General features: G+C 42.8%; 1 protein-coding gene across 1 annotated transcript in view; it reads right to left on the reverse strand.

Annotated features, from left to right (window-relative positions):
• Positions 1-4,586: 4,586 nt before the first annotated feature.
• Positions 4,587-15,075, reverse strand: part of LOC138747969 (protein Smaug homolog 1-like) — an 88,327-nt gene continuing 77,838 nt past the window's right edge. Inside the window, 4 exon segments of the mRNA XM_069907628.1 lie at positions 4,587-5,366; positions 10,367-10,450; positions 12,681-12,804; positions 14,612-14,813. Coding sequence (XP_069763729.1) covers positions 5,338-5,366; positions 10,367-10,450; positions 12,681-12,804; positions 14,612-14,813 — 439 coding nt within the window. The 3' untranslated portion in view covers positions 4,587-5,337.

The raw sequence follows: 15,075 nt of genomic DNA on the forward strand, positions 1-15,075 counted from the left end.
CCTGCCCAGCAGCAAACATCTAGCTGCTACAGACCTAAAACTTTTCAACATCAGCTCCAACGTTGCTTCAACATTCCACAATTACTTTATACATCATACCCTCGCCCTCCCAAAACCCCTCCAATTCTGTCTCGAGAAGTACAACTCCCCTTTTGAGGAAGCAAACCTGCTGCAAAGCATTTAAAAATAATAACTGTGTAATAGAAAAAAGGGTTACTTAACTTGTGTTTTAAACGTGTATCGTTTTGTAAAAAAAAAAGGGTGAAGCTTTAAACACAACAAACTTTAAATGACTTTGGTTTAGATCCCCATCCACTTTGATCTATTCTAGATCTTAAGCCCCTAAACACAGCTTGTGTCCAACGTGCATCCACTTCAGCAAGATATGAAGGCACACAATCTCATCACACCTCGGGGGGAAAAAAGCTCGAACAGATGAATTCTTCGCCCTCATTTTTAAAAGGACATTTCTGAGAGGGTCTAGAGCAATTCATTTCATAGGCCATTCCTGGAAAGGGCAATAGTTATCTTTGTCCATATCGGGTGCAACACAGGTTTCAACAGTCACAAAATTATTTCATTCCGGTTTCTTAAGTAGTTACCATTTTGAATAAACTTTTGAATTCATCTCCAGTTCAGATAAACTTGGCGCTTCAGTTAAACAAAAAAAAACCCTTCAAAATTTTGTTTAATTATTGTCTGGTGGATTTGAAGTGTTGGAATTGTTTAAAAAGAAAACCTTCAAATGCCCGTGCATGACTTTCCAAGCCAGGTACTACTTTATAAACACAAGATGGGGGAAAAATCCTAACCAGATTGCAAGTTTCCTGCTCGATAATTAGAGCTAGCAAATTGCTTTATTTTAAGGACAGTTTATTGTCTTTTAATTGATCAATTAAATGATCCAAATGTGGCCACAAATTATTGGTTCACACAGTATGAAATGGAAACAGACTCGAGGGGTGGACAAGTTGGTTAAAGCCATGCACCATTTGCCTTCAGAGGCCTCTGCATACTGGACCCCAAGCACACAGACAGCAACATATGCTGTACAGATGTTTGAACAGGATTGAACTACACAGGGGGCCTGCCCCTCTACACCTAGCTCAAGCTTCTAATCTTAATGTTACATTAAAACAGGAAATTGTTGCCATGGTAGCATCCTCATCAGCCGTGCAGCAATTGATACCCAAAATAAATCTTCAAAACTCATTAACACACCCAAAGTGGGTTATTTATAAACCCGTTCCTTCCCCGGAGACCAAGCAAAATAACGAAAAAAGGAAGATTCCTTCACACGAATCTGCTGGTCGATATACTGCCTGAATACACAGGACAAAGCCGGCACATCTTGAAACGTCGGCACCAGCGCTGTGATACTGTGGATTAGTCACAGAATGCCTTAAGGTTAGCAAGCAACTGATTGCGCTCTAATTTAACAGACATGGCTACAGGATTCCTGAAACATTCCTGGAAATTGGAATTCTCAAGACAGGAAAGCAACCCATCTTTCATCAGACTCCAACTTCTAAAAAAGGTGCAATATTTGTTTTTTGCTAAACACATAGAGAGCAGGGTCATGGGGCATGTTAACATCTGGCATTACCTCACATTAAAACAGGACAAGACACTCTCCAAGCTATTCACTGCAGCCATTTGACAAAACCCACAAATCACCTATGGTTTTAGATCTTCCACAAACAAAACATTTTATAGAGGAACTGTTAAAATGGCATTAAACCGATAGAAAGTTTAGTTATTAATTACCTGCAACATAAACTAGCCTGCCACTCAAACTAATTGAGTAAAATGCATCTTGGCCAGAGGAGAGAGTTAAGAGTGACACAGGGCATGCGCCTTCATTTTTGCACCTTTTCATTGAGCCAAGGTTGTTAGATCATACCGCCTTGTGACTTTGTCCCTCATTTGCCAGACTCTAAAGGCTACAAACAACTGCTGGGAGGCTACATTTTGTCAGTAAGAGAATTAGTGGCAAGACCCCCACACAATTCCGGGTTCAGTGTATAGAAAGAGGGACACAATTGCCCTGGAGTGGTGAAAGCATGAAGATCGTGCCTCCAGATGGCAAAGTGCAGATAGCTTCTCCGTTCCGGCAAATTTACAATGTAGGGGCTGTGGCACCAGGTCAAGAGTCACAACTAATTTAAGAGGGATTGAGGGTAAAATAAACTTTCTTGAATAGTGTGGAGTTTGTAACATCTAGTTACATTTTGGAGGATGTATAATTGGGGTCCCATTCTTACAGGAACCAGCTATTTCAATAGCATTAAAGAGTTCTCTGCCAAATGCACTGGTTCAAAGATGGATGAAACTAAACATTCATGTCCAAAACTTCATGTATCAAGATGCATGTTTAAACAAGTGTTGGCATTTTCTTACATAACTGGTGTAGCTTTCCCAGTACCAAACAGTGCAAAAATGACTCCAGTACCCAACCTCATCCTTAGACTGGCAGAAAACAGGATGCCTTTTGCCACAGCACAAGAAAAATGAAAACACCCCTCGCCAAATGATGCACTGCCACAACAACAACAAAAGTGTAACACTTCCATGGAAGTGCAAGAGTTTATCTACCATAGAAAAGCAAATTAAGTGGGAACGTCAGCTCTTGCATCATTTTCTTCGAGAGGTTGTATCTTGAATGGAACAAGGCCCTTTGAATATGCCTCAAAAGTCCAGAAAAACCACACACATCGAGACTGAAGCACAAGGAGTTACACTGGGTTGGAATGCAAGAGTGCAGAGCCCAACTCGGTCAAACCCATCCCGGTTTAAAAATGTGCCCGTGACATGTATTGGATAAACATATGGAATTACGGGTGAAGATTGTGCCCATGTGCAGGATGATTTGATCTCATTCTCGAGTGGATTATTTGAGAAATACACAAAAATAGAATTTGCCAATCCCACGGGTACAAAGCTCTCGCCTTTGGTTCATCACTGATCATTCTAGTGTCCGACTGTTGGAGATCATCATCCCACCCTTGTGCACGCCTCTTCGAGACGACAGATACGTAGCAATTCCGTATCAAATGAAGTAATTCATATAAATTCTTTTGACCACAGTGACAGGACCACTAAAATCCAAAGTCATTTAAAGTCATACCTGTGTTATACATGCCCCCTCTCCCCTCTTAATATGTAAACACATAAAAGTCCTTTACAGAAGCCGACAGGCTTCAGGCAAAAAAAAATGTGATTCATATAAACAGGCCCTTATAGCACTGAAACCCTTTCAAGAATTATTCTCACTTTTCCATACATACATTTACTATATACATGAAACCATTTTTCTTTGAACATACACATTTCCCTCCCCCCACCCCCCCCCCCCCCCCCTTATTCGGTGCCTCATGCTAGAAAATTATGACCCATGAACTCTTAAATGTAACTAAGCAACTGGGAGAGTTAAAAATACACGACTTCCCATTATCTTGCTTTGTTAAATTTTTCAAACCAAAAAAAGTTACTTTCCTTGTATCATTATGAAGAAATATCTTGTTCTGAAAGCACCATTATTACAAAAGAACTCTTCGGTAGTTTGCTATTGGTACAGATGTTACATTTTGATCAATGACAGGAAAACACTGCATCGAGGCAGGACGGTTTTTCGCGTCGTTAGCCCACAGTCCTATTATGCAATCATATTGAAATATTTCTGAAACGAGGAAAGGCACAAGAAGGACAATGCTTGAAAATATGAAACGTCTGCTCCCCACTGGATTAGAAAACCACTGCATTCATGCAGCAAACTAAAAACCCAAAGTCAAATTGTCCGTTTGAAACTTGGTGAGTGCCCAATCTCTCCCCGAGGGCTTCTTGCTGAGTGTCAAACTAAAGCAGCAGGTACAGCCGTTCCCTGGGATGGATGCGGCGACCAGTGTTCCTGCAGGACCCGCGTGGCAAGATTTTCTGCTGCTTTACACATAAGACCAAGGATTCAGGGAAGCAAAACAAAAAAGGTGTTTCACAAGACGAGTGTGCGATGACAAGCCCTAAATAATGGAGACGGTGACTGGAGACCAGTGGCGAGGGCCATGAGTGCAGTGAGGCGGTGGAGGGAGGGAACGCAGGGGCAAAGAGGGAGCATCATTCCTGGCTTGTGCTGAAAGGCTTCTCACTGCCAATGGAAAATGCTTCAACTCGTTTCCACATTAGACTCAATGCTCCCAGTGTTGCTGTTCAAGACTTTAGCAGATTAAGAGCATTCCCCCCCCTCCCCCCCAGAATTTACTCTACTATGGAAAGGACAACTTGAGTTTTCATCTCTTGTCACCCAGGCTTTTCACCTTTTCAAGAATCAGCCAACCTTTTCCAAAAGATTATGGCATCCTACACAAAATCCCAAAGTAAACCAAATGTAGAGGCATTCTCCAACCCAAGAGAACGGGATAAGAGTCTGAGACTCCTTCAGAATCCCAATGTCAACTAACTTGATGGGGGGGGGGGGGGGGGGGGCGGGGAGAGAGGCAGTACTTCATGGAGAATTCTATCAGGAAACCATCTCCTGTTATAGATCATAATGCAGAAATAAGGCAAACAAATATCAACCACAAAAGCACAAGTAAATTCAGTCCAAATAATGCTAATTTGGAGCTGTGTAGATGTATTTTTGCCATCAATACAAGCACAAACTTACAGATATATAACCCAAAAAATGTCAGTTATCTTTCCATTCTTCTTTGTAGCTCCTCAGTAATATGCTGGAGCGGTTTTGCTAATGCAACCATCGATTTATCTAGTAATGCGTGCTTCAGAACAGAACATCTCTTGCAGTTTAAACGTTCTTAAATTGTTAACTTGCTTTCATCACTTTGCCCAGAGATCTTGGGTTAAATTAGTGATAGACAGATAAACACCAGACCTGACTACTGCCAAGTACTGTATGCATTGGTACCAGACCTAAATGACACCACAGTAATTAACACGTCCAGGTTTCTGTTAAGACCATTGTAACATCAGCCCAAGAGTTCCCGTCTCTCCTCTCTCCGTCATGAGCACTGCTCAGCACATCACACTGTCAATCACTAATTTCACGTTAGTGCCCAGTTTTCTTTTAAATTAAGTCGAGCTAAATGATTTTTGTACCGGTGCTGAACCTTTAACCAGATGGGTACTGAAAAAAGTTAAAATAAAAAATATAATGGAAAACAGACTGATAGTAGTTTGGGTTATCAGTCTGATTCCCCCGAGGTTAAATAAAGATCAGCAAAAATATACAAGGTGTAGTGACCCCTTCAAACATCAGTGGTGTTTCCTGCAGCTGTTGTGTAACGTCAGTCTCTCAATGAGTGTTCACAAGCGAAGTACAGCACACTAAATAGTTGACGTCTTGTCCACTCCATCTGTTAAAATGAAAGGAAAATTCATTCGTATCACTAAAAGGCATTTCCACTGCTTCTTGTCTGAACTGGCTTCTAATAAATCCGGGCTACAAATTTACTGCTTGGGCTCTGAAGTGGAAATACCTTCAATCTTTACTCGGTCTGCTGCCACAGCGAGGACCTCCCAGCAGGCAACCATTCCAACTCCATACCTCATTCCCACCTGGACATGCCTGTCCATGGCCCCACGTTCTGCCAAAAATGGGGCCACTGCAAACTGGAGAAACTCCTTGGGTTCAGTATCTGCAGTCTCCAACCAGACCATTAATAGTGAACTCTAATTTCCATCAACATCTCCCTGCCGTCCCTCTTTCCCTACCCGCCTCCTTTCCTCCAGTTCCCCACCCTATTCTCCTTCTTTCTCCAGGGCTACCCTCCTTCATGCTCTATTCTCCTCATCACTCAGCTTTCTTTTCTAGTCTCCCACAAGTATCCAGCCCCATGATCTCTTGCCTGTTGGTTTGTGGACCTCCCCCTAACCCCATCCTTTTTATTCGGGCCTCTGTTTTTCCACATTCTCGAGGAAGGACTCAGTCCCAAATGTTACTTCCTAAGGATGCTGCATTGATCTGCTGAGTTTCTCCACTGCTTTCATGTATTGCACGAGACATCTGCAGCTTCTTGTAGAACTGCCTTCAATTCTTAGAAAGACCTGACGCTCACTGCAACCACGGTTCCCGCCAAGCTGTGCGCACATGCGCACAGTTTGCAACCAGTGCACAAAGGAAATGACGGTGCACACCAAAGGTTAGTGACCCAAAATAATGCAGTCATTGATCATTATACTGATTGAAAATGATCTCTTGGCTAACGGTTTCTGTTAACTAGTTAGTTGGTTTATACTTGGATATTAAAACAAGTCATGAGAGATCGGCTGTGCCAAAATGATCTTGAAACAATTTCAAGTTTACATTTGCACAAGCCTCCAGTGCGCACGTGCTTTTGGCGCAAGGGAGAAAAAAAAAAAAAAAAAAATCGCACAATGTAAGATCTTTGTGTGCACTGACTACTAAAAATTAGAGAACATTGCTTACGACACATCCTTACAAATCACACAGCCATTAGTAAAGTGCACAGTGGCAAAAGTTTAAATCAATTTATAATTTTTATGTATCATTCCGGCTAATTTTAAAGGAATATTTTAAGAAATTAAATGTAGCTTGTCTTTTTAAAAAAAAGTTCATTGTACTACTTGGTACTCAGGACCTCAGCTGGTGTGCAGATCACAGAGAAAGGTTTCATTGCAGCATGTTCGGTCGTTTGCTTCATGCACTTGGATTTGAATCTTTTCAAAAATACTTGGTTTAAAAAAAAAAATTACTTCCGTTGGCATCTGCTAGTTCCTTTGGAGAATGTCATTCGTGCCCCCACATTGAGTTCAGGAAAAGGGGCCATTTTTGATGACAATTTTGGGAGGAAACTAAAACATGTTGAATAAATTTAGACGCAATCTTTGTTGGTGAATAGCTTTTGAATACCCAAAGGATGGTAACAATATGTCTAAACAGGAGTCACAGATATTGCTACGCAATTCCCCTCAGGACAACTGCATGATTATTTGGGCAATATCTCACACAAACTATTTTTTCAATATTTAATGGGATGTGGGCATCACCAAAGATCTCAACATTTACAGGGCCCTCCACAATGTTTGAGACAAAGACACATTTTTCCTTTATTTGCCCTGTGCTCCAGTTTTAAATTTGCAATCAAACAATTCACATGGTGAAAGTGCACATTCCAGATCTTATTAAAGGGTATTTGTATACATTTTGGTTTGACCATGTAGAAATTACAGCACTTTTTATACATAGTCCCCTCATTTCAGGACATCCTAATATTTGGGACATAGCAAATGTATTTTGAAGAGGTCACGTTTAGTACCTTGCAAGCAATGGCTGCTTGAAGACTGAATCATAAACCCCTTTTACATTTGCAAGTGTTCCCAGGAATTAACTGGCAATTGGCCTTTAAAGTACATAGTGTGAAAGCAAAAATAGATCAATGACGACATCATCTCATGCCGGGGTACAATCCCCTGCATCTGCAGACACCGACGTTGCAATTTGCATTGTGGGATTGAAATGACTCAAGTTTTTGTGCGAGTGCAGGAACGTGATGGATAAAAAGATTAAAATGAAGGTATAAACTTTGTCGTGGGAAAGTCACAGCGGGAGAGAGAAAGAGGAAATAAATAGCAATAGTGGACAATTTTTAAACAGCGTAGGAAAATTGGTAGCGCAATCGTGCACAATTTATAAAGACTGGAGAAAAAAAAGCAATGGTGGACCTGACTTCCCAGAATGCCGTGCAGCAGAGAAACCCCTCCATGAATGCAGCCAAGCATATAGCCCTCTCTGCTGCATGGAATTCCGCGAGGGCAGATCCATCATCGCTTTTTCCCATGGTATTTAAAAATTGTATGCAATGCTACCAACTTTCCCACATTGTTTAACTTGTACACGATAGCGCCACAAACTTTCCCACACTAAACAAATTGTATAACGCTACAAACTCTCCTACGCTATTTAAATAGTACGCAATAGCACTACAAACTTTCCCACGCTATACAAATTGTGCGCTTATAGCGCCACAAACTTTCCCACCCTGTTTAAAAATAGTCCGCTATTGCTATTTATTGCCAGCATTTTCGCACGCTCCCTTATAAAAGTTTATATAGGACGGCACAACAACAACAGGGGCTGAAGGGCTTCTACTGTGCTGTACATAAAGCTTAATTATGCTATAATTAATTTTATTCAAATATAAGATCATAATACATTGATCAGGATTTAGGGCAGGTTCACCATCGCTCGACGCATCATGTTAGGTCTGCTTTGTTCATGAATGAGTGAGACAAACACCAGGCTGAGTCGAAATCAGGGTTCTTTGTTCTTTATTACCGGATTGTAACACTTGCGACTAACCATGTTAGTCGGAGAATGCATTCTGCCGTTATCAGCAAAATGGTGATTTTTTATACCCTTGGATACGTGCTTAGAACATCATCATATCATTACTTGTCCAATGACTAAAACTGTTGCTATCCTTTCCCTGCTAGCTTCCTGCCTCTCAATCCATCAATGTCTCTCTTATCTTGTAAGTACAAGGATGCATTCACATCTTGTTACAGCCCTGCACATTCCCATCTCATGATGTTTTACCTAACAGGAGTACAAGGACACCTCCCCTTCTTGTTACAGCCCTGTACAGGGTAACTCCTTACACATTCCCATCTCATGATGTTTTACCTTACAATCATGACATCACCAGTAGAAGGTAGAACAGTCCTAACCCCGAGGATGGCTCCTTGCAAGTGTGAAAGAGTTCAGCGTCCCAGTTAGGAGTGGTCAAGTGTGAAAAGCCAAACCCCCATTCTTATCCCAGGACACTGAACGGCCAATTTTGTGGGATTCAAGTGTGAAAGGGGCTATAGACATCACCAGGTGGTGATTTTTTTTGGAATTTTGGTAAAACCATTGAGCATAAATTTGAGTTTTTGGTGTTGGATTTATCTTACTTTGTTCAGGTTTTATTTTTAGTGAGAATTAAACATTATTTCATGCTTAAAAAGCCTTCCCTTGTTGTTTAAACAATGGTACAAGTAATTTGCTGTGGCTACTGGGCTGTTTTTTTTTAAAAAAAAGGACTGGTTCTCTTAAAATATTGTTTATCCGAAATAGGTCCAGTCCTGACCATTTTGGATAATCAGGGCTGTACTGTTGTTGGTTTTGGCCATTTGGGTGATGTCTGTCTGTTTTATTCTTGTTTTTCAGAAGCAAACCAAAATGTATACAAATAACTTTGAATAAAATCTGGTATGTGCATTTCGATCCTGTGAATTGTTTAATGACACATTTAAAACTGTGGAGGACAGGGGCAAGTCAATCTTTGCCCCAAACATTACCCATTCTTAAGTGACCCAGGCTGGTGAATACAAGCCAGTTTATTTTTTAAAAAACCCTTGCAGCCTCTGGCTCACGTATGGTACTCTGGGATTTAGTCTCCAACACTGTCAAGAAATGCCTGTGTTTTCAAGAGGGGAGCGAGGAAGGTGAACCTGCAGGTGGTGATATTTCCATTCAGCTGGTGCCCTTGTCCTCCCTCCAGGTGGGAGGGTCTATTAGAGTATTCCAGGTAAGTAACTGCAGTACCCCCTGGGAGACAGCACACACTATCTCTGCTGGAGGAAATTTAGGGTGACGAGATATCAAGTGGGCTGTTTTGCCCTCAAATGGTACAGAACATCAAATGTTACTGTCACATTGTCCGAAAATCCAAAATGCTCCAAAATGTGAAACTTTTTGAGCGCCGACATGACACCACAAGTGGAAAATTCCACATCTGTTACCAAGCATCATCACCACTACACCCACGGGCATTAATCACTGGTTTTTTTTTGCTATGGGTCTGTTCTGTGGTACAAAGATATTGTTGAAAATGACTGACGGTGAAATAGCCAAAATGGTTAGGAATCAAGGCTTATCTTCATGTGAAATCTGAAAGTCATCTCTATTTAAAATGCCATGTTTGAGTGTAACATGGTCAGCAAGACTCTTTCATTGAAAAAAGTGTACTGTATGTAACCTTTTGATCTAAACACAGCATCGTAGGTGGAGACTGAAAGCCTGTCGTCGTCGTTTAACAGCTGATACAGATGTTGATTAGTTACCCCAAACACATCATTCCAAAATCCTAAAAAATCCAAAATCTGAAACACTTCTGGGCCCGTGCATTTCGGATCAGGTGCATTTTCAAATAATTCTCCAGGCATAAATGGAGAATTTCCCAAAACATTCATAGCTTCTGGACTGCAGATGAAAGAAAAATTGAGGAACAAGGTGGTGAAACCACTTAGTGCAAGGCATCCAGCCTCTGACTTGCTCTTTATTTATGATATTTATACGGCTGGTCCAGCTAAAATTAAATTCCATGTGGAATCCACAATAGAAGGCACTTACCTCCTAAGGCATGCTCTGTCATACTGAGGCAAAGAGATTCCAATCTTGTGTTAATCTCTGGTTCCGTTACTGGCACTTGACATTCTGGTAAAATAGAACAAAGTTTTGATAAACCAAATTTTTGAAATACCAAACCATCCTGACCTTCTCAGTTTCTTTAGTCACAAGCTGCCAATTGCTCTGGGGTGAAACAGGAAAGTGTGCAGATGCTGTGATTCTAGTTAATACACAAACGGGCCGGAGAAACTCACCAGGTCCTGCTTCCTCCATGACAACACATCTTCCCCTCTCCTCCCTCTCAGGGACTGCTCCCTCATCCACTCCCACCAATCACCCCTTGGTACCTACCCCTGTGACTGCAGGAGATGCTCCACTTGCACTCATACCTCCTCCCTCACCACCATTCAGTGACAGTCCTTCCAAGTGAAGAAAAACTTCACGCATGAATCTGCGGGGATCATCCACCGCATCTGGCCTCCTTCTACATTGGAGAGACTGGACAGACACTGGGATCGTCTCGTTGAGCACCTTCGCTCTGCCTGCTGTAATAGCATGGAACTCCCAGTGTTGCCTTCCCCACCCCATTCTCACATCTGCACATGGTCTTATGCACAGCCAGACTGAGACCACTTGCAAATGAGAGGAACAACGCCTCATCTTCCATCTGGGGCACCCTCCAACCAGATGGCATTAGCATTGACTTCTCCACATTCCTTTAGGCCCCCATCCCTCTTTCTCCATGTCCAGATCTTCACTAGTTTCCCTCTTTCACTATCCTCCATCTCCTTTCCCCCAGCTTTGCCTTCACTGAGCCACCTCCACCCCTTGATCTTTTCTCTGCTGTTCACTCCTGGCCTCTTGGCTGTGGGCCTGTGCTTCTCGTTCCCCCAACCCTCCACCCCAAACCCTTTTATTCAGACACCTGCCTGATTTTTGCTCCTACCTTGATGAAGGACTCAGGCCCGAAACATTGGATCTACATCTTTTCCTCCTATGGACGCTGCAGGACCTGCTGAGTTTCTCCAGCACCTTTTGTGCATTGTGACTGCAGTGGGATTTGTTTCCAGTGGTATGAGCAGACACCCTTTCCTAGTGAGCAAACACTGAGGGGTGCTTGAACACCTAGAATGCTGATATAGAGCCTGCTCATGCAATGGAGCAGCTTGGACAAGCAATTGGGCTTGGCGACCCTTTACTCTACTTCACTCCCAGTCTTTGCTTTGTTCTCCAAGATCAAGGCTCAACATTAGATATAAAATTCCAATAATTCAACCAGCTGAATGGGAATGACAAACCTATTAGACATCTTTGGCTTGACTTCGCGGACGAAGATTTATGGAGGGGGTAACTGTCCACGTCAGCTGCAGGCTCGTTTGTGGCTGACAAGTCCGATGCGGGACAGGCAGACACGGTTGCAGCGGAAAATTTGTTGGTTGCAAATATACCAATTAACCTACAACCCCACCCCAGTTCGTTTTGGAGGGTGAGAGGAAACCAGAGCACCGGAGGAACCCTCCCCCTCCCACCCTCCAACAGACAGGGGGGAGAACGCACAAACTCCTTACAGACAGCGCGAGGTTTGAACCCAGTCACTGCAACAGCGTTGTGCTCTTCGCCTCGCTAACCATGCCCCCCCACCCCCTTTTTTTTTGTTTCAGGTTTCTAGCATCTGCAGTGTTCTTCATTTGCTACATCATGTTAGCAATGTGTTAAATGGAAGAAGCTCACGAGACCCTTCGTACCGGCTCCTCTATTCAATACCAGAGGTTTCTGGTCTGGATTTACCCAATCTGGATATTCCCAGTATCCAAAAAATATTTTATTTGCAGGGCATTATTACAGAAATAGGCTTTTCAGCCCTTCTAGTCTGTGCTGAACTATTAGTCTGCCCAGTCCACTGACCTGCAGCAGTCCATAGCCCTTCATACCCCTGCCATCCATGGATCTGTCAAAATTCTTACTATTGTTAAAACTGAGCCCACATTCACTTTGGCTAGCTTGGTTCCCACTCCCACCATGCTCTGTGTGAAGAAGTTCCCCTTTCACCTTTGACCCATATCCTCTGGCTTGCATCTCACTCAGCACCCCCAACCCCATGGGATACAGGATTCCACGACCCTCAGTGTGAACCTCTCTTCCAATTCTCTTTGATGATTGCTATTTAATTAGCGCAAAGCATTTTAATTTGCCAGTTCGAACCAAAAGATCTTCTTTCCATGGATGCCCCCAACGAGTTTTCTCTGCACTTGGTCCTGGCTTCAGGAACAACTGTCAAGCAACGGAAGAAAAGATCAGTGACTGAAAAGCGACGAACCTGACTGAAACATCAGGATGGCTTGAGGGGAGGTGTGCACAGGTAGAGAGTAGGTCCGTTGCACAGAGCTGCGACTTTGACTCGGCATGCTATTGCTGCCACCGGGGTTTGCAAACCATAGATTCTGTGGGAATAGGAAAGAGAGATTTATCTCATAGGCACAGCTGAATTTCCAGGATCCACTTTCTTTCTCCCACTTGGCAGTCAGACAAAGGTGTCATATCATTGCTAGAAATTTAGTTCGTACTGAAACCTAGAAAACAAATCTTTGGATTCCTCACCACCTATGGATACATCCAGCTCTTTGGTTCTTTATTCACACAGGTTAAAATGGGTGCTAGTGGAATAGCTAACAGCGGAGTGATCGAGCTTTCTTCATCACTGCAGCTGGGCACTACACAAATGATTAGGACTTGCTCCTGTGAGTCACTATCTCGTCGGGATCTTTCCTGGACCCACTAATGGCATCGTGAGGAAACCACGTCAATGCCTCTACTTCCTCAGGAGTGAGAGCGGAAACCCTGGCAAATTTCAACAGATGGGTGACGGAAAGTGTGCTGACCGGCTGCATCACGGTCTGGGATAGCCCTGCAAAAAGGTACCAGACTCAGCCCAGGATCGAGAACGTCAACAGGGAACACTGCCACCGTCAATCAACAAGGATCCTCACCACCCAGCACATGCTCTACTCTCGCTGCTACCATCTGGAAAGAGGTCTAGGGGCCAAAGGACTCGCACCACCAGGTTCAGGAACAGCTGCTCCCCCTCCACCATCAGACTCCCCAACAACAAACCCAATCAGGGACTCATTTGCACTTTATTATTTTTTTCCTCTCTGTATTGCAGATTGTTTATGTGTATTCTGTGCTCAGAATACACGTAATTCTGGCTCACCCGCAGGAAAAAGAATCTCGGGGTTGTACGTGATGTCACGTACATACTATGACAATAAAATCTAAATCTGAATCTGACGGAGTCCAAAAGATTTCAGGAGGTGTATTGCTGGGTCCATAAGTGTTTAAATTAGCTGAGATCACTTATAATTTCAGTCACACCATAACTGGAGCTTCAGTCAGCCAGAATTAACTGCACTAAACACAGGAACCAGATGCACATCAACAAGACCTTTTCACTTCACTGGTTCCTACAAACTTTACTCGTGGCTAGAACAGTATACCATCACCCCCTTCACTGCACGTGACAAACGGGTAGCTTCCAACAGTTAGTTATAAACACTTGGGAATGAAATGTTGTTTCACGTATCCCACCCACAAGCACACATTATTCTCACCTCATACTAGCCCACAGTTCGCTCTTGATCAATGGTGCTATTCTGCATCCACGATCCCAAAAGTCGAACAGAAAGTGACCATACACAGAAAATCCTAATGATCGCAATGAAAGAATCCTCCCCATCACCCAAACCTGGGTCGAAAATCAGGATAAAAGGGGTCAATTTAAAACAGAAACGCGGAGAAATTTCTTCAGCCAGAGGGTTGGGAGTCCGTGGAACTTGTTGCTACAGGCAGCAGTGGAAGCAAGGTCATTGGGTGTATTGACAGGCATCTGATTTGTCAGGGCATCAAGGATTACGGGGAGTTGAATGATAAGGACTAGCTCATGATTAAGTGGCAGAGCAGATCCCACAGGATGAATGGCCTTACATCTGCTCTTAAATCTTGTGATGAACAAGATTAACCTAAAGCTAAAGAGTCTAGCCCCCTCATAGTTCACCCAAATCCAAAAGCAACAGTATTGAAACGAATAAAAGACCTTCCAAACTTAAAGTCACTGTATATGTGTGAAAAAGAAATAGTGTATATCATGGCTAATGTGATTTATGGTGTGAAAAATAAAAAATTAAAAAAAAAGACCTTCCAAACTTATTCCCCTTTCAACCAAATGCTACTTAATGGGGAGAGAGTACTAACCTGCCTGCCTTGGCTCGCCAGTGGATTAAGTGTATGCCTTGGAGAAACACCACCTAGATTAGCAGCCGACGTGCCGATCAGACCCATGCGGTTTGCAGAAAGACCCCGCGGAGGTACCTGGAATGGCCGCTGACCCCTTCGGCTCAGGCCACCAACCACAGAACCGGCTGTGGGAAGAGAACTGGACTGACCAAAACCCCAGCTGGAAAAAAAAAGCACATAAAATGTATTGGAATATCAGCATAATTTTAATGAACATAATGAATGACGGTACTTTAACAGTCAAGTAAACAAGAATAAATCGTATTATCAAAGCAAAAATTTATAAAAAGATCCTTGTATAGCAACCGGCAAAAATAAATTGTGGAAAGTAAATAGGTAAAAATGATGCAAAGTTAAAATTGGCAAGCCTCACTGCTAGTTCGCCAATCACACAATCTCAAGCAACCAGAAAATTCATTTAT

The sequence above is a fragment of the Narcine bancroftii genome, chromosome 13 (assembly GCF_036971445.1).
Source record: "Narcine bancroftii isolate sNarBan1 chromosome 13, sNarBan1.hap1, whole genome shotgun sequence".
Taxonomy (NCBI): Eukaryota; Metazoa; Chordata; class Chondrichthyes; order Torpediniformes; family Narcinidae; genus Narcine; species Narcine bancroftii.